The following is a 26,137-nucleotide window of genomic DNA, read 5'->3' as shown; positions in this document are numbered from 1 at the left end:
ATTCATCAACCCATTTGGGTCACAAGGAACCGGCTCCTTGCTACCGATGCCACATCAGCTCACCTTGAAACTGGACGGAACAGGCGTCTCACCTCTCCTGCCTTGCAGTAAGGAACCGATGCCTCACCTTCCCAGTAGCCATAAGGAACCAATTCTGCACCAGTTCCAGTGACGCCTAACCTCCCCGACTCCATGCAATGTCTTTGTTTCACTGTTTTCAAAGGTACTGTACCTGGTGATCCGTGCGGCTTGGTGACCAGCACAGCACTCCTTCATGAGTGCCATTGGACTATTGGGAAGGACTCTGTCAACGACATTGTGACGGCCCCATTTAGAGTTATTGTGTTTCTAAGCGCTTTATTGGGATTTCATCTTTAAAAATGTGTATCTTCGCTTGTGCGGATTAGATTCTTGGTATTTTGGTCTTATTTTATTCAGATAAATGTAGTATCTATTTTCTTCAACTGGCGTGGAGCACTTTTCGTGATGTTTTCACTGTGCTATTCTATGAGGGTATTGTACAAAAACTTGACGTATTGCCTTCTAAGTTAAGCCTGCTTGCTCTGTGCCAAGCTACCAGAGGGTGGGCACAGGATAATTTGGATTGTTGTGACTTGCCCTGACTAGGTTTGTGGTTCCTACTTGTACAAGGGTATATACTTCTGCCAACTAGAGACCCAATTTCTAACACTCATTTACATAATTTTGGCTTGAATTTGTAATAAACTTTTGAACTTGAATTTCGACCTGAGATTTAATGTGTAACAAATGATTTAAACTGTAACTTGAATTGGAGGTATTGTTTTGATTTTGTCCTTAGCCCCCGGAACTCTTAAAAAGATCTGTCAGAACCAGAGAAATTAGAAAATGGGCCAGATGTCTTCTCACCCGTGAGAGATGATGAATGGCAAGTTGAGGTACAGTATAATTCAATAGTCACAGTTTCAATAAAGATGTGAGTGTGCAACCAGGATTTCTCTATCATATATAAATACGGTTACAGTGTATGAACTGGGAATAAAATAACAGGGAGCACACACAAAAATACACAATGAAAATGGTAAATCAATACAATTCAGTGGTGAAACCAGAGTCACAACTGTAATAAACATATGAGTGCCCAGAGTTGTGAGAACACAATACTTCAGTGATGTCTCTAAAATAGACACATATATTCCCAGCGTATGACATAGGGATCAACTAATAGTACACAGAGCAATACACAATGAAATGGTAATGATAGAAGTAGTGAAAGAAGGGTCACTGTTGCAATAAAGATGTGAGTGCCCAACCGTAGATGTAAGAACACAATACATTATTAATGTCTCTGAAATATACAAACATAGTTCCAGTATATAAAATAGGAATCAAAAATTAGAAGTACACAAAATAATACACAATGAAAATGGTAATTCAACACAACCCAGTGGTGAAACCAGGATCACATTTGTAATAAACAGGTGAGTGCCCAACCTGAGTTGTGAGAATCTATTTATTCAGTAATATATCTAAAATAAATATATTTATAGTGTAGGACATGGGAATCAATTAATAGAAAATACACATAACTTACTCGAAAATGGTAAATCAACACAATGCAATATTGAAACTGTAGTCTGTGGCTAACAACACTGTAAAAGAACAGTCCAATACTTGAAGCGAAAATGCAATGCAAAACCAGTGCAGTTACAGAAATGATGGAAAGAAGGCCTTCAACAATGTCCACAAACATACTAGACACCACTGCTAAAATTGCAAAAACAAGGCCATAACCAGTGCACAACAATAAACTATTCACAAATACAGTATTCATGAATACAAAACAAGTTAAATAAAAAAGCAAAAATCGAAGCAATTGACAATACAGTATAACGTGTAACCTGCAAAGAAAATGGGCTTTATTTCAGAGTATGTATTGGAAGTGAATTTCTGGTTCCAGGAAGGCAATTTTTTAGCCTGCTTCCCTTCAATGGGGATGTCTGTTTGCCATGACCCCATAAACTCCTTGTCAGTTGATTACCACTCAAGGGGAACAACCTCAATGATTAATGTGGTTTGGACAGACCACAGCACAACTCAGCGCAACAAGCCCACATGCACAAAGGACTTCTCTTAGAAAACACAGGTCTGACTTTATCCAGCTAGCTAGCAAGGTGAGTGAGTGCTGGACCACTGCAAAAGAATCATGGTCAAATAAAGAAGAAAATTAAAGACTTTCATGCAGTTGAATTGTGTCAGCCATGCCGGCTCACTCCTCAGCTCACCTGCCCTAGGAAGAGTAGTTCTTGAGGCAGCCTCCTTTAGTCTTTGGTGCTCGGTAGAAAGGGCTTATAGTGTCTGTGTCTCTGAGCTTCTTGGTGTGGATGAGGTATTCAACACAGGTATGGTCATCTTTATGTTAGGCTAGCAGCACTTCAGCATGGGGTTTTCTTTCTGTTCTTGTAAGGAAAGTAGTAGCACTGTTTCCGAAAGGTGTACAGCAACCTGAAGGGAAGCTCTACTTTATATGCCCATGTACAGGCAGTTGGCCAAGATTATCAGCAAATCAGAGTTAGTGTACTCTCCAAGTTGAGCTAGTTAGGCTGGTGCTTGGTTTCTCCAGGGCATGTACAGAGGAGGTCACGAGGGGCTCTCATCCAAGGGGCACTATTTCTCAGACTAAGAATGTTGTAAAATGGTAGTTGCCAAACATTGCTTCCCCTGTAATGCAATGACCCAATACTAATTTTCTCTACTTCCTGCCATACCATACTCATCTACTGCAATGATAATGATCCTATACTTGTGCCCATCCTCAGAAGATGACCGGCTGGTATTGGCAATGTTTTCTCTTAATTCTTAAAACTGTTTAAAATACTTTACCCCAGACATTCTTTATGGCTGTGAAGCCATGCCATTAGGGTTTGGACTCTAGTTTTGTTGTATAGCTATTTTAGCTATATTTTAGACATGTTACGTTAGAAAAACGAGTTACATTTTATTCAGCATTGCTTTGTTTTTCTAACATTAGCCACATTTGAGGTATTGTTTTATTTTCTCTATCTAGTTGTTCTTTCGCCTAAGAAAGCACTATATTCTTAGCAGGGCATTTATTTCACTTTGTGCTTTCGTCAAGGTTGCAGTGAGATAGGATTGTCGGCAAAACATTCACATACTCCTATGTGGGGACCGTTTCTTAGAATGTCAACTGTTTTATTATAGAAACACTTCTTTGTCCCATACACGTTGGAGAGAGATTCCAGCCAGATGACCATGACTGCATGCTGATTGCTGATTGTCTTTGCTACAGCAGCCAGTTTAGACTACTGAATCCCTGGCCCATATGGGGATGGTGTCTCTCTAGACTACAGGCTTCCTTGCTCAGGTATGGGAGATGATGTCGTCCCAGGAGGGAAACATAAAGGGTGGATTAGGTTTATTATGCTGTTCTCTAACATAGCTTAGGAAGGAAAGTTATGTATATATCACTCCTAGTGACAGTATGGTGGGACTGTTTTTATGTTTCACACTCCTTGTCACCCTTTTGCTTTTAGTGTGTTTTATCGTTCCTAGTTATTGCAATACATGTCATTTCATCTAAGTTTCAGTTACTTCAACAAATCCTTATTGAATCATACTCTGCCTCTGTTGTATTTGCCTGTGTGAGACTAATGTAACTGAGAGAAATGGGTGAGATCTGATCAACCATGATTCCCCTGAGGAGTCTTTCTTGTCACGCGCCAGGTTGCCACAATCATCCCTGTTCTTGGGCAGAGATGAGGTGCTGCTAGTTAGCTGGAAAATTTGAATTAGGCCGACAGGTATCACATGGTGTGGACTTGTACTTAGTACCCTACAATCTACGCGATTCTGCCGCCCAAAACCAGTAGCCTCATTAGGTTAATGAGAACCTACGCGACAGTTTGCTGTGACTCACTTTTCCCAAACCATATACATTTTAAGTCTGTTTCCCTCTGTGCGTTTTGTATGTTTAATATATTTATATGTATGGTAGAGTCTGTAAACCTATTTTATTCATACAACTCCAATCCTCTTCACTCTTCCAAAGGGCTCATTTACTTATTCTTTAACACAGAACTGAATTTACCATGTCTATCTTTGCCAATGTTGTACCTCACGCTCATGGACAGAGTCTTCCAAACAATATGGTGATTTCATGATGCAATTCCCTGATACGGTCCCCAAAAGTACTTACCAGTGCATGGCGCACTCTACCATGATGCAATTTACTTTCCCACACATGGGAAATATGTTCATGTGTATTGACCCATAAGAGGAGATAGAGCTGTGTCTTGAATCTTAAGTCACCTCTTGAGCATGCTGGAGAATGTCAGTTTTCACCATAACCTATTTCCATTAACAGTTATTACTGGTGATTCGACCACTAGGACAAACGCGTGCACAACATCTAAAAAAACAAAAACTGCTTCTGCATTATCCTCATCTCAGCACAGCAACACCTACAAGGAAAAAGTGAAAGGGAATCCTACACAAAAAATATTGAAAACTAAGGGGTCAATTTAGAGTTTATCAGAGAGGGTACTCCTCAACAAATGTGACACATATTCCATCTGCAGTGTTAGAAGTGCATTATATCCGATAGCACGTGTAGTACAGCGGACGGGATATCCGTCAGATCTGCTAAACTCTAAGCCAGGCCCTAAATCATCACTCATTACTATTTGTTCTCACTTACGTATACCATAAATAAACACTTGATATACTTATTCAGGCATCACAACCTGAACAATACAAATAGAAACCTTTTAGAGTGAAAGGAAATACAATGTGAAAAAAAAACAAATCTGAGAGCTTATAGAATTTCATTATATAGAGTTGCAGATGTTTCTGGGCTGCATCTTTGTACTAAGCTCTGTTCCTAGGTATGTTGGTATGTATGTGCTTAGTTTTACTTTGCTACATTTTGCAGCCTCTGCTCTTGGCCTAAAATAAAAGGGAAACTGCAACAAAACTGTGCCAGCATGTGACAGACAATCATAAGTGACAGTGTTGACAATTAAGCACCAGCTAAAATTCAGCACTGGTAACATCTTTATTGTACTGCAGTTCAAAATAGCAAAAGCACTATATGCACTTTATGAAGCACTATATGCTAAAAACATTTTCATTTTGATGTACACTGCAATGGGAATTGCTATAAAGAACACTTTTTGAGTCATGTGACCTTTTTTTCTACCACTATACTTTATTTTTCTCAGAACATTCACCTCAATTGCAATATTAATTTAAGGACTGAAGCTTTCACCACCTGGTCAATTTGTAATCTCTCTTTGACTGAGAAGTAAAAACTAAACTGTTAGTGCAGGATAAGGCCCAATTCCCTTCACATGTAGAATGAATGTGTTGGTAAATGTTATGAGTAAACATTCATTACATTAAAAGGTATTCAAATGCAATGCATGTCCTGTACCTCATTTTACTTAATTATGTAACTTTTAAATCAAACTGCTAAAAGTAGAGTATAATATAATTTATGTTGCATTAAAGGCACACTTTGATCATCTGGATAAAATTCTATAAGACGGAATTATTGTAAGTTACCTCAGCTGCTTATATTTCAGTGACCCACTTAACAAGAGATAGAGATTCATCTTCTGTCAATTTTTCTGTTTCTGGTTTCAATGCCTCACTTTGTGGCAGCACTTTTGTTTTAGGTCTCCTAGCACCCACTGTGTTTCTTTTTGTTACACATCGTTTGTTCAGGTGAAGGCACATGCTTATCATAGACTTTTCTAAGTGTTCCAAGATGTGAAAGGCATTTCAGAAGTCTTTATATCATATTGTGGTATGGTTAGGTACATTATTCTTGCCATCTAAAAGTTGCCAAAAGCAGGGATGAAGGAACCGATGTGCAGATCACACTTTCTCAAGGTACAAATTACCTGTTTACAGAAAATCATTTATATCACTTCAAACAAAGAGCACTTATCAGTCAACAGAGTTATGTGCGCTAACAACATAGCATACACATAACACATACTACATTGTGATATGCGAATATTAGGAAAATTGCCCAGGTCCTTCTAGAGCCAACCTGATCTTTTGAAAGTTTGCCGTCTTTTATGCCCACCTCGGTTTCTTGAAACGGCTGAAATATCATTACGACAAAATTCAAATCCCTATATCATTAAGTACTGTTAATTTTATGTATTGGCATCAGATGTCAGTTGATCTCAACCTAGAATAAACACTGAGAGCAAGTTGATCATTAATACACGCTTATCAGCATATTAATTAAAAAGTTTTTTTTTAAAAACACTTTGAAGAACCATTTTAAATCATAGTCCTTACCTTTCCTTTACGGAGCTTAACATGGCTATAAGCAGGGTTACTGCATGATCGATTATCATGTGATTGTACAGATTGGAGGCTTTCCAATTTCCTTGTCTTCTTAACGATTTCCTTAAAATAATCCATTTGAGGGTTTTCATATCCCACTTTCTCAAGACCAATATTCTCTGAACTCGTCTCTGAATAATGATTCAACATCACCGGAAGGTGTTTGTACGTCGAACATGGCAACCTTTCATTGTCAATAAATGCACTTGGAGGACAATGGTCATGCTCTGCATTCAAAAATGTATGTTCAGGCATATTCTTTGGAGTATTCAGTTTCCTATGTTTTTCAAATACTGCTGTATGTAGCAGCTCATTTCCAGATGCAATATTGTTCTTTTCAATCAAACAATTGTTGACTTCATCTTGAGGTGTGCCTGTTACATTATTGAAACAGACAACATGAGAAAAGTCTCGGCTGTTGTGCCCAGCACTAACTGGCATTTCTTTCCTGACCTCTTCAGAATGTGCTTGATTAGGTGCATCAATAATGTTTTCCTCTTCTGGAGAGACAACCTCCGTGATATTATGATGTTCCAATAAATTTGTTAATTTTTTAGCTATGGGAGCTGATCCATCTTGGTCCTGCTCACGTCTTTCTAGCTTACCATCTTCCAAAGACAAAGAGCTGAGTTCTGATTCATCACTAGAGATATGGACCAATGTTTCTGTGCTAGACTCCAGAATAAGGAATTGCTCTTCTTCTCCAGGGTTATCGTTCTCATCGATGTCCTTTGGCACACTGCCCAACATTTTAATAGGGCTGCGTATTAAATGTTCTCCATGAAGGCATTCTTGCAATGATGAACGTTTTTCTTTTCGGTCCACCAGTGCATGAATTTCATTTTCCATGCTTGCCTTCAAGTTATCTGCTACAATCCCATGGCGACATTCTGCATCATGTTCAGTAGAGCAAGAAGGTGCTCCACCCCACTGGGTCACATGGTCCTCCCAGCTTTTCTTTCGCCCGGTCGTAGACGTCATATTAGGTCAACCACGAGCTGCATGGAACCTTCCCCAGTGAGTCACTGATGACATGGCAAATGTGCACAGTCCAAAACCTACAGATGGTTTCACAGTCCTAGCATCTGTAAGATATAAAAGTGGTTTTGGTTTGAGATCTGGTCATAATCTAATGTATTGAAAAAATGTATAGGAACAGAAAAATCACAAATATACTTAAGAGCATAACAAGAACCATGCAGTGAGAAAAAAAAGCACTTAAGCGCCCGAACAGATTTAAACAGATGTACAACCACAGATAAGTAAACATGTAGGGTAGCCAATATTACACAAAGGGTTTCTCATAATTTAAACTGTCATAAGACTGAAATTTCCATGGGCATAAAAAAAATCTTATGACTTATCTCATTCTAAAAGCAATGTGATTTTCTTTTATGAAAAATAAATGATTAGAAGCCAGTCTATCAGACGTTAGTGAGCTGGCATGTTTTCTATGAACTTTTTGAAAATCAAATTCACATGATGCTCACTGTGCACAATTGGCCCCTTCATTTGCTAGGTACAAATCATTAATTGCATACGTGACAGAATTTCTGCAGCTGAGAGGGCACTGGCAATGCTGACTGAAGAACGGATGTGGTTCTCTTATATAAAAGTGCCATGCCCTTTGTTTGGATTAAAGCAAAGTAAAATTCCTAGATATACTTATACAACCGAAAACAGGAAATCCAGTATTCCTGTGACTCGAATCATCCCATTAGACATTCTGCTTTACAATTGGCCTGCTGGATTAGGATATACTATATAAGATATCTTCCTTTGTAGTTTAATAGTGAACTAACGTTTGAATATCAAACCTTACCAGTCATCGAAATCTCTGGTAATATACTAAGGTTTCTCCCCTTTTTTTAAATTAAAGTAACTGCATTTAGTGTCTAGGATACTGGATTGTTCCGCTTTGAATACAGCAATGTAATTTTCAAGAAAGTAACCCAGAAGGGCAGAGCAGACAAAATGAAACAGCCAGATTCTATTAAAAGCTGACAAAATGTGACTACATAACTGCAACCCACAAAACACTCCCCTGGCTCACAGTTGCTCTGAGAACAAAGTTAAGATTATTCTGCACCATTTTTTATAATGTTAAAACGATCTAGCCGAAAATACTAATAGAAGTTTACATTTACTCAGGTGAAGAAAAGTAGAGCTAATCACAAAATCCAGAATCATTTGCAGGCTAGAAATAATTCACACTTTGGCAGTGCTTGATTTGTAAATAAAAACATGCCGTTGCCCAGAGCTCTCTTCTGAAACATGCGGCCACTGCAATTAAATGTGCAAGCACGGAATACTGAGGCAACATAATCCTGAAGCCATCTCGGGCCTCCTTAATCCGTTTCCATACATTTCCTACCCCTTCATCTCAGTCTTGCAGCTTTCTGCTTTTTCCCTTTGTGACGCTTTTTCGTTATTTCTTTTCTACAGTGTTTCCCATGTGTGTATTTCGCTTGCAGTAAATGCTTGAGGCAGAGCACTAAGTGTTGGCCTTCCAAAATAAGTGCCAGTGCCCCAGCACCGGAAATCATCTGCTCAAATTGAGCACTGGACTCGGGGCACAACATTTTAAAACTCGCTTAGCTCTTTTTTGAGAAAGCAATTAAATAGCTATTTCCAAAAACAGAAATCTGAAGCTTTGCAAAGATGCTCTGTTCCACCAGGCACAGAGCTCAACAACCAAAGATCCAGTAAGTTAATTCCGTCTTCCTTCTTCTCCTTCCTAGCCTTCTAATGGAAGATGACCATTAGACTCCCACCCATATCAACTACCAGTAAAGCATCTTGGGAAAAGTTGATGTGGATCCTGAATATCGACTGCAGAATATTGTGGGACACTAATGTCGTTGACAGAATATTCAGGGGCAACATACTGAACGGAAAGTATGTATAGATTTTCTATAACTAATTCCAAAATGAAGTAACTTGATAATATACACAACTTCAGTATTTTTCCCCTTGACATTTTATTATTTTATCCACGATATTTCTATGCCACGTTATCCTTGTACTCACTATTCCAGAGTTCAGTTGAAAGTCTGGTAAAATGGACTGAACATACATATATATATATATATATATATATATATATATATATATATTTATCACTCTCCAAAGTTAAATTGAAACGTGGACTCCAAATGAAATATATTCAGAAAAACTGCAGTTTTCTATGTTCATTGATATAAAATGAAATTACACATCATTAGTTTTGATAAAGACTCAAAGCTGTTTTGAAAAATCTGAGGTTTGTCTTAGATTTCTTTATTTAAAAAAAAAAAAATATATATATATATATATATATATATATATATATATATATATATATAAAGAGTAATAATGAGACCCAAGAATTTGTAGCCAGCTATCATTTCTCTCTTTTAGAGCAATTAATCTATGATTTATGTTTCTTTTTCCCAATTTCACTTATGCATGCATTGACTTTTATATAGTATAAACCTATCAGGGTAATAACTCAGGGCCAGATGAACTTACATTTGGAATTGCGACTTCCTAATTGTGATTCAATGCAAATCACAGTTAGGTAATAGCAAATCCTAATATTCAAAACTCCACTGAGTTACATTTATTATTCCCAGTGGGTTATAATTAGACCTACCTCATCAATATTCATGAGGTAGGTTTTGCTTTGCGACCTACTGGGAATTGCGAATCATCACAAGGATGGTGGCCAGCTAAGGACAACAGACCACAATGTCTGTGATTGCTTTTAAATAAAGCAATCTTTTTTTTTAAATGCAACCCGTTTTCCTTAAAGGAAAACGGGATAGGTTTAAAAAAAAAAATGAAAAGCTTTCTTTTCATTTTTTAAAAGCAGGCAGTGCCTCCTCTTAAAAAATGCTTTTAAAAACATTCACAAATTGTGCATGGGTCACTACCAATTTGCAATTGGTGGTAACCTGCGAATGTTTTGCAATCGTATTTCGGTTGCAAAATATTCACTCATACCACTGCGATTCAGTTTTAGGATGGGATGCCCATAACACGACCCTTCCTAATACCAAATACCAGTGTCAAAATGTGGTTCAGTAACAGGTTACCGAATCGCAATTTTGCATTTGAACATACCATACAGCTTTTTAGCGGTCGCAAAAAGCTTGATTCTGCAAATCAGGCTGTTTGTGACCGCTAAAAAGCTTTGAACATCTGGCCCTGAGCTCTTTACATTTAAAAAGAGATTTGTATTTTGAACTGCACTTTACATTTCACACTTGTTAGTTTAGTCACGGGAAAGTAAAGTAATTTACCCAGGATCATACGATTTTCAATCAAGTGCTGCGGATGGTATTAGCAAGTTTCCTGGTTCCTCAGTCGGCAGGTAAGGCACTAGACCACAGTTCCTCTTTCAAGAGAATACCAAATAAGATTTAGGAGCATTTTAGTGCCATTTTTGGTTCACAAGGATCGTTTCATTGAACTACAAGCCCTTCACAGGTCTCCCTTTCCCTCTTTAAGTTCCTTGAATGCTCTTTAGGTAATCAGCTACAACAATACACTACAATCAATCACCCAGTCGGGGGTTCATGTGGACACAGCACTGAAATCTCCATCCTCAAAATTGTAGATGTCACTAAAAGTCTCTTTGATAACTGTAATTCATGCTTGTAGTTCTCCTTGACCTATTGGCAGCCTGTAATACTGTTGATTACAGTATTCTTGATGAAATAGAAAAAAATGAATCGCCATTGAAGGTACAGTGCTAAAGGGGCTTAGTTCCTGTTTTATAACAAAATGCACCTCCTCAAAGTAGGAAATTCTTTCTCTACCTCTATCACTGGCCCATGTGGTGTTCATTAGGGCTGCATTTCTGCCTTTTTGCTCTTCAGTCACAACGTGGACCTTTTAGGCAGTGTACTAACAAAACATTTCTCTTTTTAATAATATGCTCAGGATACTCAGCTACACATTAAAACTAAATGCTCCAGCAGCCTCTTGACCGTCGCCTCTTCCCTCACAGACTTTTGAGCATTTTGACAACATGAAACTAAAGTTAAACTCAGTAGACAGAATTATTTTTCTCTCCAAACAATGGACAGAAACATCCAGGTCAGGTGTCTATGAAACACATCGCATGGGCCTCATGCCAAATATGATTCATTCAGACTCGATAAACTCCTCCACCTTGACCTGCATGTCAAAGAGATTTTCAGAATTACATCTAAAACTTATTTGTAGCCTCAAGCCTTTCCACCCAAAACAAGACCTTAACCTGTATATCCAGGACCTAGTCATTTCACATATAGAGTAAAGTACAGCTGACCAGACTACCCAAATCTTGCCTAGCTCCTCTCAAAGCTTGCGTCCATTCAGTAGCACGCCTGGTTTCCATCGCAATAAGTCCACATCACATCTCACCGGTCATTTTCCTATTGAGCTAAGTTCACATGGACTCTAGTCCAGCATTTAGAACAGCATGTATATCTCCTATAAGATGATTTGTATGAACAAAACTGAATACGAATTTCAAAAGCAGTATTTTCAAAATCCAAGCTCTGCTTAAGCTAGGCATTCCCACATTCATAACATCTTCTACATTGAAACAGTCATTCTCTGGAAATGCGCCCACGATGCAATGACAACACATATCCATCAATCTCCACCTTTAAAAGGAACCTTAAGCAGCACTTATTAAAACTACCTCTCATAATGAGTGTTCATCTACTGAAGCTGGCACTCCTCAAACGTGCACTTCAAAGATACGATTAGCTTTTTGGGACCTAGACTCCTGTTCTGTTCTTTTTTTGTCCCTTTACTGTCATTTCTTTGCCATACTCTGTGAAGTACTTTTCCACCCTGTACTTAGGTAATGGATGCGCTTTAGCAAGCATCTAAAAAAATAAAGAAGTAAGGGTGACTGTGGCACCAAATAACCTATTTCCCTCGCGGTTTACATTGCAGAGAAAAGGCAGTGCCAGCACAAGAACGAGGCAACAGATGATAGTGTTATTTTACCACCTCCTTGCTCAGAATTGTCCAAATCATGTAGATTTAGTCAGTTCTGGGTGGGATGAGATAGGTGTCCTCGTGCAGACCCAAATGGAATCAGGCAGCATTTATGTAGGCGCTCAGAGTCAGTAAAGGTGCAGAGTGAGTGTTTTCCTTTGTTGGAATCATTTTTCCCATGTGTGTTCTCCTCCTGCTGCTCTTGTCGCACCTGAGTATGTATGTCGGCCGAGTCGCGGAGTCACTGTGCGGTGTGTGTGTGTGTCTGTGTGTGTGTTGGGGGGGGGGGGGAGCATCCGCCAAGTTATTTGCATTGCCACCATAGTCTTTTGGATGCAGTCTTCTGTTGAGTGTTAAACCCGCTGGTGTGTAGGTTTCATACAGCCATTTCAGTTGTTGATGTTCAGAGAGGCATGTATACAATTCTAATGTCATGGTGTGGTGATAATTTCATACGTTTCCAATATGATAAATGTTCCTTATTTTATTAGAAAACATTTGTTTGAAAATTTATTTCTTTCATTGTTTTATTGTTTCAGTTCTGAAGAAAACAATGTTTACTTTGTTTAAATGCTAAGTTTATTTTCTTTCTCGTACAACACTTTTGGGACGTGTCACTGGGATTTTGATATGACTTTGGCAAGATGTTTTTTCTGCTATTCATGTTGCTACGAGAACACAATGCAGGTTTTAATCGATGAACAGATATTTGTTTTCCTTTGACTGCTGCGTTTAACTGGATAGTTTGGGAACACTGTGCATGCGCAATCAGCAGCCATGTTTGATTGATGTGGTTTGTTTTCCATCAGCATTTTAACATGCGTTTTTAATACGGACGATAGCAACATCAACTACTGCGAGTGACATGGTAACATGGAATAATATATAATAGTGGCTTTTTAAAATTGATGTTCCTCTCGTTATTAGAACAGAAGCTAGATTTCCTGATTTTAGCAAGGGACTTTATGTGGGTGATACCATGGATGATTTTGGTTTGTTAATCGAGGCCCTTTCATCAAAACCATTCTAAAAAGTAATTAACATCGTAATACGTGCGGATAAGTTATTGTATGGGCCACGTGGCAGTCTTTGTTATGTTTGTTCTCAATGAACGATAGAGCCTAGTGTTAACATTTTATTTAATTTTTGCCCGGGAGCATTTCTGTCTGTAGGCGAATAATGAATAACAGTCACGCTTTAGATCTGAATTGAAACGCCACTGCGATCTGTTTACAGCAAAGTGACACCCCGGTGCCATTATTTAAATGGTTTAGACATTTTTTAGAAGAGATCCATCCATTTTTAGCGGGGAAAGAAAAGTGGGGCTGTTTGCTGCAAACAATTGCAGTAAAATTGCCAGCAATTTCTGTTCCTCTTCTAAGACAAATGTCATTTATTTCTTAACCATCTAGGCAAACGTCATGCAACAGCAGAAAACCTACCTACAGATGTTCTTTAGAACTGATACAGTATAAGAATTGATAATAACTGTTCCTTATTTACTGGGAGGGGAGCAACTTACACTGCTTTCAACAGCCCTCGTTTCAGCTTCACCCAGTCTCTTGTAATCATACACCAAGATCTGTTCCATGTATTCTTTGAAGTCCTTTCCACAAATTAAATTTTTTTTATCTTGGGAGGCAAGAACCTCTCTCTCCCCAAATCATTCCTTCATCTACAGTTGCTCGAATGTGAATTTAACTTAAAATGTAACTTAAAAAACAACAGACAAGAGGTGTCTAGCAAACATTGCAAACAAGGTCTGAGGACTGCCTCAAGGAACAGTTGGTCTAAGCAAGGTTTTATACATTTTTAGCACAAATTAATTACATTATTGTGTTCAGGGTAAAGAATGTGAACAGTTTTCTTGGAGTCCTGATAACAAATGCAGGTGGGTTTGACCTATGGGCACAATGAGAGCCAGTTGGTAATGTGTCCAGATGTCCAGCCTGAGGGGAGCGTGATCGCCGCATGTTGCTGTGTCCCCATTGGCTAAGTGTTACTAACTTCATGTGGCATCTGACTTTAATGTGTTTAGGAATGCATGCACCCTTCTGGCCACGCCTGTTTTATTGGGGCAAGTCTCCTGGGACCATTGTCATGTTGTTATATGTGAACGTATCATTGTACATATTGACTTTTCCAATAACAACATTTCCCCGTCTAGTTGAATTTTCAACAACACCATCTAACCCATACTTCATGGCAGTCACATTATTAGGGGCTATGTGTTCTTCAACCCTGTCCTATGAGACTCATTTCCCTTGATATCATCGAGGTATATGGTCCTACACTGAAACTTCATATTCACTTGTTGGTAACAAAGACAGCCCCAGTTATGCTAAGGACCACCCTGGGATCACAGATGGAAGCAGGAGCAGACATGTTTGTACATTGGTTTGGTGGTTTTGCTACCTCCAAGAACCTCTTTTCTGAAAAGTCTTGGGCCACTTTGTAGGCTCAATTGCAGACCTGTTGGATAAGAGCTATGTTTGGTTTGTTATTTAGAAAACATTGCATTCATGCATATGTCAAAAATTATTCATTAGGAGTTCCTGCCCATTTCGGGTACCTAATAATAAAAAATGAGTTCTTGTTTTAATAGACACACTAATATTCTGGAAAGGAAAAATGGGTTATTGTTAATGGACATTTAATAATCTGAAAAGTAAAAATCGGTTATTGTAAATGGACATATTAATTTAAGGGGTGTTGAGCCTCCCCCCTCTCTGTGCCTGACTAGTGGTACAGCAGTAAGGCATTTTTCAGGGTGACTCTGCTAGCATGTGGGTAATTTCAGTTATTAACTAGCACTCTGTGGGTGCCGCCAGCCCTCCAAAATCCTAGTGTGTGCATTATGGTGTCATCGGTGCTGGCAGTGTCCGTTGACCCACACGAGCATGGAGCAATGTATAAAGAGCCTTCATGTCACACTGAATGTTGGTTGGCTATCGCAACGTGCCCTGAGGTCACATGAATACCCCTCGAATCCTGGTCATGTGGCAAGTAACGTGACCCTCCCTAGAGGCGCCAGGTGTCTTGAGTATGCCCTTTTTCTGGAGGCTTCTTTTGGACTAGCTTTGGGGCTTCTTTTTATTGATCATTGGATGCTTCCCTAGATCTTCACATGATTTGTTATTCTTAATTGTCGTGAACCCGAGGGGGTTAGAGAGTTGTTCTGCAGCCCCCATGTGTCTCTTATTTTGCAATGTCTGATACTGGGACCATTGCGTCCTCCAGACAGCATGGGAATTGTTCAGTGTGCTGGCTAACTGCTTGGCCAGATGTTGGGATGAGCACATTTCTGCTTTCTGTTCTTGTTGTGATGGATTTTTTTTACCTCTCTTTTTCCAGAACCACACTCTCCCATGGACCACATCTTCCTAGGATATTTGGAGGTGTGGCTCCCACTGTTATTTTGGAAAACTTTGAGGGAAAGGAGCAGGCAGAAATATTGCTGCATGAAGAGTCAGATGCAAGATCAAGAATTTGTCAAACATTTGCTCAAATGATGGTAATAGACTGGGATAGCTGGTTGTCCTGATGATGGCCCCTCCTCTACTGGCTCGGTGCCATGCAGTGCTTAGCAACCTGTCGAAATTCATGTGTGTGTTGCTGAGGTTATGGGGTTTTCACTATCCCAAGCGTATGGGTGCCCTGTCTCCAGACAATGGCGGACAGCTTTGTTTTGGCCCAGAAAAGGGGGCCTCCATTTGGCTGGAGGCCATTTAGTTTTCTGGGGGCACGGTTGCTGTTGGGACTATATGCCATGAAGGAATTTCCGTGCCTGAGAATAGGGCCTTTTCAACTTGGTCATTGGACCTCTTCCCATCTTGACTTGTGGGTGTGGGAATTAGGGTGCCTACTTTTTAAGTACTGGTCAGGGAGCTTCCCTGCCCCCCATGTCAGACTGCCCTCCTCCTAGTGAATTTTAAGTTGCACGGGAAATGTATGCTTGCATTGGAGGTATTAATTTTTGCTGCACACCTGTGCTCTGCATTTGTGTCAAGGCATTACTTCCCCAAACAGTTACCCCTCCCTGCCATGGTTGTGGCCCTGGTCCTTGTTGAATTGGGTTCCCTGTTTGTGAAGTTTCCTGCCACATGTTGATCCAACTACCTGACCCCTTTTGTTGTGGTGTGGCAGTGGCCCTACTGCCGAATGTAAGGTGCATTTGAGTTTCCCTGGGCTTGGTCTTGTGGATGAATATTTCATGGCGACTGGCACCGGTTTATCGACACTTGTTCATGGTGTGGCTTTAGCTGGCATCTGTTGGAGATGTGACCTATTCAGTTGCAATAATAGCATTTTCTAAGGTCTGGCTGCTGCCAGCCTTCCTGCATTCTGCCATTGTAGCTATATTGAAACCATCTGGGGTTCTGCAGTGGAGTTCCCATCTGAACTGGTGCCATTTGCACGCTAGTGGCCAATGCGGCCCCCTCGAGGGCAGTCTTTTTCAGTTTGTGTTGGACCAACTTAGCTGTTTCTCTCTGAGCTTGCTCCTGTCTTTCCTTGTCCTTTCCTTGTTTCTTTTTGTGATAGTGTAATATCTGATCTTGTATCTCTCACCGGGGTTTGGTGTATAGGCCTACTATGCTGTCCTACCCACTTCGTATTTCTGTGGGCAACCCCTTTTTAAGGATATTGTAAAAGAATGTGACTTGGGGCCCATATCTATCCATTGTTGTCCTGTCTCTTGTTCCTGTCACTTTCTCATCCTATCCAAAATGTCGGTTAGTGTCGCCCCAGGTTTCATGGTTTCTGCTATTAATCCTCCTACATCTTGGGCAGTCAGGGAACATTTCCTTCATGGCCATCCATATTCGATGTCTGTACGAATTAAATGTGGCCCCTTCAGGCTCGGTGTTTGTCAGTGCGATTGCAAGGATCCAAACTTGGGTGAACACCATGTTAGTCTGCTTTCTGATAAGGCTTCTTATCCAACTTTTGACATTGCCTTTCGCTAGGTTGATTTCTGAAGTGTTCTTCTCAAAACATGAGATCCATTTCCCCACTCCATCCAACAATGGTGGCAATTCTGTCCTTAGCCCTTTTTTGTCCATCTGAGTCCATGGCATCCAGATGGCTCCTGTCCTGCCCTTCTGCATTTGTGGGCATATTTTGGGACAAGGATGAGTACCCTCTGACACGAGCAAAATGGCCAGGGCCTGGGATGCAGCTCTTGAGGATCAGGATTCACTTCAGCAGAGGCCTTCACAAGGGCATATGCAGGTCCAGTTGGGTCAGGTCAGCTGAATAGATGCAGGACGGTTTCTGGAGCTTATGTCCCTGTAGCTCACACAGGACACTAGCCAGAAAGCCCCTGGAGTCACTCTGGTGGTCTTAGGTTTAAGGTGCAGATCTAGTTTTCCTTCCTCAGGCAGCAGGACAGTTCTTCCAGCAGCAGATCAGTCCTTCTTCTGTGTCATCCACAGGTCCAGAAGAGATTTGAAGAGTTGGTATAAGGGTCCAATATTTAAATCTAGTACTAGACTTTGAAGTGAGGAAAATGTCTAAGCTAACCCCTCATGTGGTTATGGAATGTTCCTTTCTTCCCCTGCCAAGGCTACAAGTACTGTAGGGTAACAAAAAATAGTGTTACATTCCTTTGTGAGTGTGCTGAAGACAGCACTTTAAAATATAAGTTGGGCAGGTAACAGCTCTTCCTTCACTATCCAGAAGGGTGGCCCATCCTGCCCACAAATAAAAGCAATTGTGTCACTCTCTGAGAGGAGTAAACCAAGTCCAACAGCAGAACCATTCAGTCATGTGACCCAGGACACTTGCAGAAGGCAACAAATGGTTAGGACAAGAACACGCTAACTCTCTCAAAGTGACAGTTTCACAATTGTGACTTAAAATATGACTTTATTAAAGAGGATTTTACATTATAATTCAGTTGAGTCTAAACAAAATATCCCTATCAGCTCCCTATCCAAAGTTAGCACTTAACAAATTTAATAGGTTAATCAACTGTTATCCATTAGAAGAGATGGGCCTTACAGTATTAAAAAAATAACTTTAAGAGTTTTTCACTGCTAGGTCATGTAGACCTGATATCCAAGTGCAATGTACCCTCCCCTATGAGCCTTCTGTGCCTACCTTAGAGGAGACGTTTACATATTAAAAAGGACTGTTTAGGCCTTGCAAACGTCTGCCTTGCCAGGTAAAATGCCAGCCAATGCCAGTGTATAACTACACTACAGTCTGCAATGGCAGGCCCGAGGCATGTTTCAAAATGCTACTTTAGTAGGAACAACAAAGAGTGCTGCTGCCCACTTTTAGCATTTAATGGAAGGCCCTGGTATTGGTAGTACCATTACTAGGGACCTATAAGTAAATTAAATGTATCAATCAGGTGTAGGCCAATGTTACATGCTTTAACAAGAGAACATGATCACTTTAGCACTAGCTAGCAATGGTAAGGTGCACAGAGTCCTAAAGGTCAACGAAGACAGATTCAGCAAAGAGAGTGAAAGCAAAATGTTTGGGGGTGACTCTGCAGAGGCGGCCAATTCCAACAATTATAATCTGCTTACAGAATTATCATGACACGGTTAGGTTGCTAATAATTACAGGATATCAAAGGAATACTGAATATAGCTTAAATTGTATTTCATTCTACCCTATCACCTAACCACACAGACTTAAGGAGAATTATTGGCTAGACTAAAAGCCAATTTAGGTCTATGACATTCATTATGCCTTGCTACCACATGCTAAGGTGCATATAAATGATACTAAAAGAAAGATTTCTTTGATTAGTCTCAAGAGGCATTGCACTACATTGAAGCACTGGGGCCAAATGGGTAACTTTAAGTGTGCTATGATATGATCTGTGGCACACAAGCTCTAACTAAACCAGTTAACACGTTAAATTAGTCAACTATATTCTAAATAATGGCAGAACAGAGGATGCACTAGGCATTTACAGGACAACCGCCAGCATCCTCCTATTTTGGGCTCTAATTTGCTTATTTTTTAGTATTATAGCTACTACTATTGGTTCTTGTATCAGGGAGGAGTCAAGTGAAAGCCTGTTTCTTGACCTGAGAGTTAATTTGAATTAAAATAGGAAATGTTTGTGTTAAAGGGAATGATGGCATGTTTTGTAGTTACTGAAGTGATTGAGCTGCTCCATGGGAGGGAATAGAAGGGCTACATGGGAGTTAGAAGTAGGACTCTGTGGTAGCACGCACTTGCCAATGACAGCTAAGTGAAACACGTATCAGGCAGAAAATAGGGTACGCAATCTTGAGACGCAATGTCATACACCATTTTAATGTGGCATTTTAAAAGCAATTAAGGAGTAATCAAATGACATAGAATTTGGTAGTGCTTAAACAGGAGAAATATCCAACTAACAGTGATACAAGAGATACACCAAACTTCCCTGGAACACGAAAAACTGAACAAGAAATAGGAAAACGCCATGGTACTCAGCATTTAGTTCAGTAGATGTCCCCAACTGTGCTAGCAGACAGGGTGAGAAAAATGAAACTATAGAAAACAGAAGGAAATCCCAGTGTCTCACTAGCTATATACACAACAAAGACAGACCCTGAAGCATTGAGACAAAAGGAAGATCTGTAACTAACTACTTATACAGTAGTTTGGCAGTATTGACCCTACCTTCCATGCCCTGGAAGTAGTTACCTTCTATGTTGTTTTTACAATCCCTAGAATTAGAACAGACCTTACTGTTAATTCTATATAATGCAATTCCCAACTTTCACCACTAAATGATTCTTCACTGAAAAAACATCATATCAGAAGCCCTTATTTAGATTTAGCCAGATGAGATACTCATAAACAAGATGGATGCCACTCCCCCGTATATTACAAGTGCATTATAGCCAATGGCACAATAGCAAATGTGATATCTGTCACATTTTGATAGTGTATCCCATCTGCCAAACTGTAAATAAAGCCATAGTCCTTCTGCCTGTGTTCCAGTTTTTGAAGAAATATGCCTGCAAAAAGCCTGGGCTACTCTTGAAGGTAAGAAAAGGGGCAGGAATGGTGTTTGGGAAAACCAACTAATGCCTCTTAAAGTTCAGGATAATTGAGAAACAAACTGCAAGAGTATTCCCATGTACCATATGTTCAAAACACCCACTTAATCAGTGAGGAAACCCATACATACAGCTTTAGAAAGAGCCAGGCAGTGGCCACTATTCACAGTGTTGAAAAGCAATCCCTTAGCAATTCAGAAAGCTGAGAAGTTGGATGCAGCTGCAGGCCTTTGGCTCACTAAATGCGGGACCAAAGCTATAGGGTGCAGCTCTGTGGTGGAGCATCACAAGAAAGAATGAGATCCAAACCTAAGGAAGCTTCAAAGGTCCTAGTTTCCCTATTATGTGTGAGTTTCCTTCCAGAATGTTAGAGGCAACCTTCTTCTTTAAGAGCCGGCTTGCATTTCTATGACAGTCTTTCACAGATTTAACTACATAAGACATGATGGCAGATGAGATTCTCTAGATCAGAAAGCTGATCTGCCAACTTTTATGGTGAGGTTAAATCTGAAATTTCGATCTGCTACTTGTCCGCCATCTGGAGTGTTTGCATGAAGGTGGATTTGGTGTAGACTTCCATCATCACCCTTCCATAAATCAAGCCATAAGTGTAAAATTCTGTATACAAATATTAGCACCTTGTAGAAATGCTTTGTGTTGTGGTCGGTGGAGGGTGCAGGAGCATGTGTCATAAAAAAGGTCCATGAGTGTTCCTTGGGTCATCTAGGTGGCAGGCTGAGGATCTTCCCGGATTGAGGGCACATAGTGTGTCGGAGAGGATCAGGGTCCATGGTGCTAGGCGTGCTCCAGGCATGGACAGGTGCAAACGGGATTGCCTTTGGCATGCTTTCGGTGAGCCAGCAGCACAATGGGCCACCATCAAGAAGGGGAGGGAGGCAGGGGGTCCATTCAGCCGAGGGTGGGAAACTGCTTAGAAGGGAGGGAGGGGGGTGGGGCCACAGGGGCAGTAGCAGCACGGGAAAACGCTAGGAGAGTGAAAGGAGACCAAAATACATGTAGATGGCCACTAGGCCACCAGCGATGAGTCGCAGGCAGAAGCCTGCGGGTGGAGGTGGGCCTCCAGCTGAGAGTCAGGCAGGTTCTCAGTTTGGTCACAGCAGAGGCAGCAGTAGCAGCAAACAGGTGGAGCTGCACAGAGGACGGTGAACAGACGCTGACCAGGAAGTCCAGCCTGATCAAGGGAAGGACAGCAATCTAGCTGAACCAAACAGTACTCGCTCCATGCTCCATCAGAAAGAAGAGGAAGTGAAGCCAGGCCAGCATGAATGGCCAATTAGAAGGCAGCAAATAAATGTGATGATGAAGCTAACAAATGGTAAGCAATGAGCAGGCACCAAGCTTGTTGATCCATACAATATCTCTCGCAAGTGAGAGTGCATGCTGCCTTTGCACTGTCACAGGCCAGACCGGAAAACATTGTGTTCAGGGCAACAATTATTCAGACACAATGTGCAACCAGGCCAACTTACCAAAATGATTTGTCTCAGTGGCGCCAATCTTTTGTCAAAGGCCTTCTTGGTTCTTCTCCATCTATAACTTGCACCAAGAAACCATTTGCAACTTTATTCCTTTCTCACGTGAATTTTGGTATTATTTCCTTTCTTCTGACCATCAATAGCTCTTTAGAACTACATTTTAAAATGACTTTTGATTTATTCTAGGAATTATGCATGTTAACCATCAAATTAGTCTAAATTATGTTTGTTGTTTCTTACTTCCCTCACACCCTTCAGCAGGTTCATGGATCAAGTACAGCCCCCCTACCAAATAACAAACAAGAGTTACTTTGGGGGAGAGGAGCTGTGGTATTGTTCTGTGTCTCAGATATAGACCTTTAACCTCCAACAGTTGCATCAGTTGTAAGAATGAGAAAGACTTACTTAACATGTGGATTCACCAACATGCCATGCATACCAAAAGTTATACCACAAACCTTGCAACCCACAGTGACATCACAGGGATAAGCCCTTGGCCTGCTCTTAGTCCTTCAAAAGAATCATATTTGTTGCTTAGTTACCAGGGGAGGTCTAAGAGTGGCAATTTCAGAAAGTAAATAGGGCTTTCAGAGACCTATTTACTTTCTATTTTTGTCCCATCTTTCATGCCAGCTGATACTAGCAGCAGTATGTGTGGTGTCATTCAGTAAAGCCTGGATAGCTGTTACTAAAAATGGCTACACCTAACTGACATCCATGCCTCAGCATGAAAAGAATGTCAATAGAGGTAAAGGAAATGTAAAAACACAACTGAACCAAAACATATGTGTAGTACTGTTAGCATGGGGAACCCCTAAAATTGTGCATCCAAAATGGCACCTCAACAACATGCCCAAAGAGGGATGAATCGGAGAGGATGTTAAACCTCAATTTCATGAGGCAATGAGTCCCCAAGATAAGGCACCATACAGCATATCAAAATAATAGTTAAGTAAGGACAGACTCAGTATGTGAGTAGGGCAGAATTAGTAAATCTAGAAAGATTTATTACAAAAAATTTAAGAATGTGTTACAGAGGTGCAGAAAGTCGCCATTGCAGATTCATACATTCATTGCTGGGAAGGATCTCAGTAATAGGGAAATACAGAGAAATAGGCAAAATATAAAAAAATATTGTAAGTCCAAAATGAGCAGCAAAATCAATCAGAAAGTGAATGCAATCCCTAGTAGCGTCAGAAGAGTCTCAAGAGTTCTGGCTCACCACAAAAATGGTTTTATATACATTTGTGTCGCAAGAGAAGGCAAATCAGAGCACTATTCTATTAAACCTCATATTGCCTTACCATCTAAGCACTACCCCACTACATGAATATTGATTCTGTTCACTCTATGCTAATGTCGTCCAGAGATGGCAGGCCAAATTAGTTACAAAAACAATAGCAAGGTACTTTGAACAAATGCAGTACAGTGAGTTAGCGGAAAACCATGGTTAACTGCAAACTTTACTGTGTCCATGTTGGATAGCTTTTCTTTCAGAACAGCACAAACAACATCAATGGAAATAAACAAATGTGACTTTGCTTGTTTTGCAAAGTGCCATAGGAGGGCCTAACTTGGGCCCCCCTACATGGCACTGTGCCCAATGGCCAGTCCCCGGGGAATGGCCATTGGGCTAGGGGGCATGACTGCTGTCTTTACTTAGACAGGAGTCATGTCCATGGGGGTTGTGCATGGAAACAATGAAGCTAATCAGATTAGAGTCATTTTGTTTTACTCTAACCTGACTAGCGCCATTCTTTCACGCACAACCTCCTGTTTCCCCTACACCTCCCCCACCTGGTTAGCGTCAATAATTTTGACGCTAACTGGGCCTTACTGCCAGCTAGCATCATAGCTTAAATATGATGCCCAGCTGGCGTCCAGGAATTGCGCTAGCCGGCGGTATACTTTTTGACACAAACCTGCGCTAACGCAGGTTTGGTCAAAAGGTATAAATCAGGTCCTTAGAGTGGTGATGAATGTGATGCACGTTGCATCACACTTGCACATATATGGCAAGCAGCTGCAGAGAAGCACTTTTTTGCAGCACCACATGCCAGTTGGGATATTTATCCTGTTACATCGACCTATGGTTTACCGTAATGTTTTTTTTTCTAAAAAAGCATATATGTGGAGCATCGCAGATCTTGATACAGATGAAGTTTAAAAACAAATTTTGAAAATTCTTGAACTTATAGAATCGATCCATTTCCCTAACATGTGCATTCATTTAGGAAAACATGATATGTACTTCGAAGGGCCACCTAAAATTTTCACTCGGGCTTTTGCAACTAGTCTTTCCATTGTGGAGTCCATGTGGCAAATGTACTTTAAAACTGAAATCAACTGTGCTCTTAACACAAAGCATATGCTCTTCCTTATTTACCCCATTGAGAATGGTTTATATTTAGAGGAAAAGCACTGTTCAGTTCACAGAGAGGAAAGACTTTAAGTCTCTTCTTGACGTAAACCGTTAATCATTGGGGATGTTTTCCTTTAAAAATAGTTTCCAGAGACAAGCTAGTGTGTTCTAAAATTCACGAGTAGAGTCCTGAACAGAGTACATTCTCATTATAGGTAATTTAAAATATGAAAGCTAACATGGGGTTCTTTACTTTTCTAATGACCTGCTTTGCTCGTCTAAAGGAGTGTCGTTCATATCTACCTATTCTAAGAATTACATATTATTTTACTTTAAACCACTGTCACACAAAATACTAAATTTATGTGTACGATTTTTTAAATGTATTTCATAATATATATTCAATAACACATTGTAATTCACTAGAGGTGAGAAATGAAAATCATAATCCTATGTTCTATGTTGATGAATATACCTACCTTGAAAATTACTGCTTATCTGCATTTGGCCTCTAACACATCCATTTATTGATTGGCCCAGATGGGACCCATTTCGCTGCTTTAAAAATCGATAAATATTGCATGTTTTAAACATTTGTATTGTCTTGCACTGTAACAGTCAAAAGTACGTGTCTGTATTATGTAACCAATTTAGATCCACTTACGGACTCATTTAATTAAAATTGGTGCAGGCTTTAACTTACAGACAAGGATGGGGCTGCCTTTGTGTAATTTATTATCTCTAAAGTTGCCCTGAAAATGATATATGTTCAATCGAGGTTAATTAAATTACATTTGTTTCAATATATGGATGTTCATTTACAACGTCTGAAACTAATTATTCAGGGTAATTTATCACCCAATCTCTGTGTGCAACATTTTCCTTTGAGTGACAGCTGCATCTATCCTATTGGTTTTAGGCACCTTCTTTGTGAGGCTGATCAAACATTTTACATAGGCGTCACATGTACGTGTAGAGACATGCACACACAAGTTGGTAAGTACTGGACTTTGAGGTGCCCAAATACTTCAGGGAATGTTCTGATGCACTGAATGAATCAAAAACACATACTCACTCAGCTAGAGCTTGGCAGAGGGCCCACTGGCCCTCTAGGGAAGGCGAGAGTATGGTCTCTTCTCCCTTGTTGGAGGATTGGCCACCATATTTAGACAACCAAGGATCTCTGCAGTGGCCTGCAGTGTGGAATCCTGCTATGTCCTGATTGAAGGTTTTGGTGCCAGAACCGAATAAAAAATTAAGCATAAATATAAATGTCAAGGAACTCTAATCAACTTACTTTAGCATCCTGCTTTGCCCACCTAGAGGAACCAGCAAAGCATTTCATTCCTGAGGTAAAATGTTGTCCAATGTAAGCCTAGGTCCTGGTGTTCCACAAACATGGACATTAAATTGGCGTTTTGTGTTTTTCAGTATTTATTTGCCTTAAAATACTGAAGATACATATCTCTGGTTCACCTTACCTGGTTTTAACCATCTGTTTGCCTTTTACATTTTTAACGATTTTTTCCAACATGGGAATTGTCATTAGTGTTGTTTAGTACTATTTAAATGTAGCACTAATTTACCTGGGAACAGCCTGCTGCTTGTGCCACAGCTACCGCAGTTGAGGCTGAAACTCACTTACAGCTGTTATGACCTAACCAGATTGTGTTTATTAAAAGGGTAAGGATAATTCTGTCTCCAAATTAGCAAAGTAAATGGTAATACCACCACATTTAAATGTATTTGAAATATGTTCTCACTTTCAGGTACAAATAAAAATTAGCCAGTGTGTCAAGAGTCCACACATTGAAGGGCCCCCACATAGTGGTGTGCAGGGCCACAACTTTCCCTCTATGCCAATATTACCTACTTGTTTCAAGTTTGCATATCTGCCAATATTAAACATCATGTAAACCGACATT

General features: G+C 40.1%; 1 protein-coding gene across 1 annotated transcript in view; it reads right to left on the bottom strand.

Annotated features, from left to right (window-relative positions):
• The window catches only part of DLC1 (DLC1 Rho GTPase activating protein), a 1,219,048-nt gene that overhangs the window by 1,123,846 nt on the left and 69,065 nt on the right, over window positions 1-26,137 (bottom strand). The window contains exon 2 of the mRNA XM_069200770.1: window positions 6,313-7,445. Within this exon, the coding sequence (XP_069056871.1) occupies window positions 6,313-7,341 (1,029 nt within the window). The 5' untranslated portion in view covers window positions 7,342-7,445. The remainder of the gene's footprint in view (window positions 1-6,312; window positions 7,446-26,137) is intronic.

Source organism: Pleurodeles waltl, chromosome 1_2 (assembly GCF_031143425.1).
Source record: "Pleurodeles waltl isolate 20211129_DDA chromosome 1_2, aPleWal1.hap1.20221129, whole genome shotgun sequence".
NCBI classification, from domain to species: domain Eukaryota; kingdom Metazoa; phylum Chordata; class Amphibia; order Caudata; family Salamandridae; genus Pleurodeles; species Pleurodeles waltl.
The sequence above is the reverse complement of the archived record's forward strand: the minus strand, read 5'-3'. Positions and strand labels throughout refer to the sequence as shown.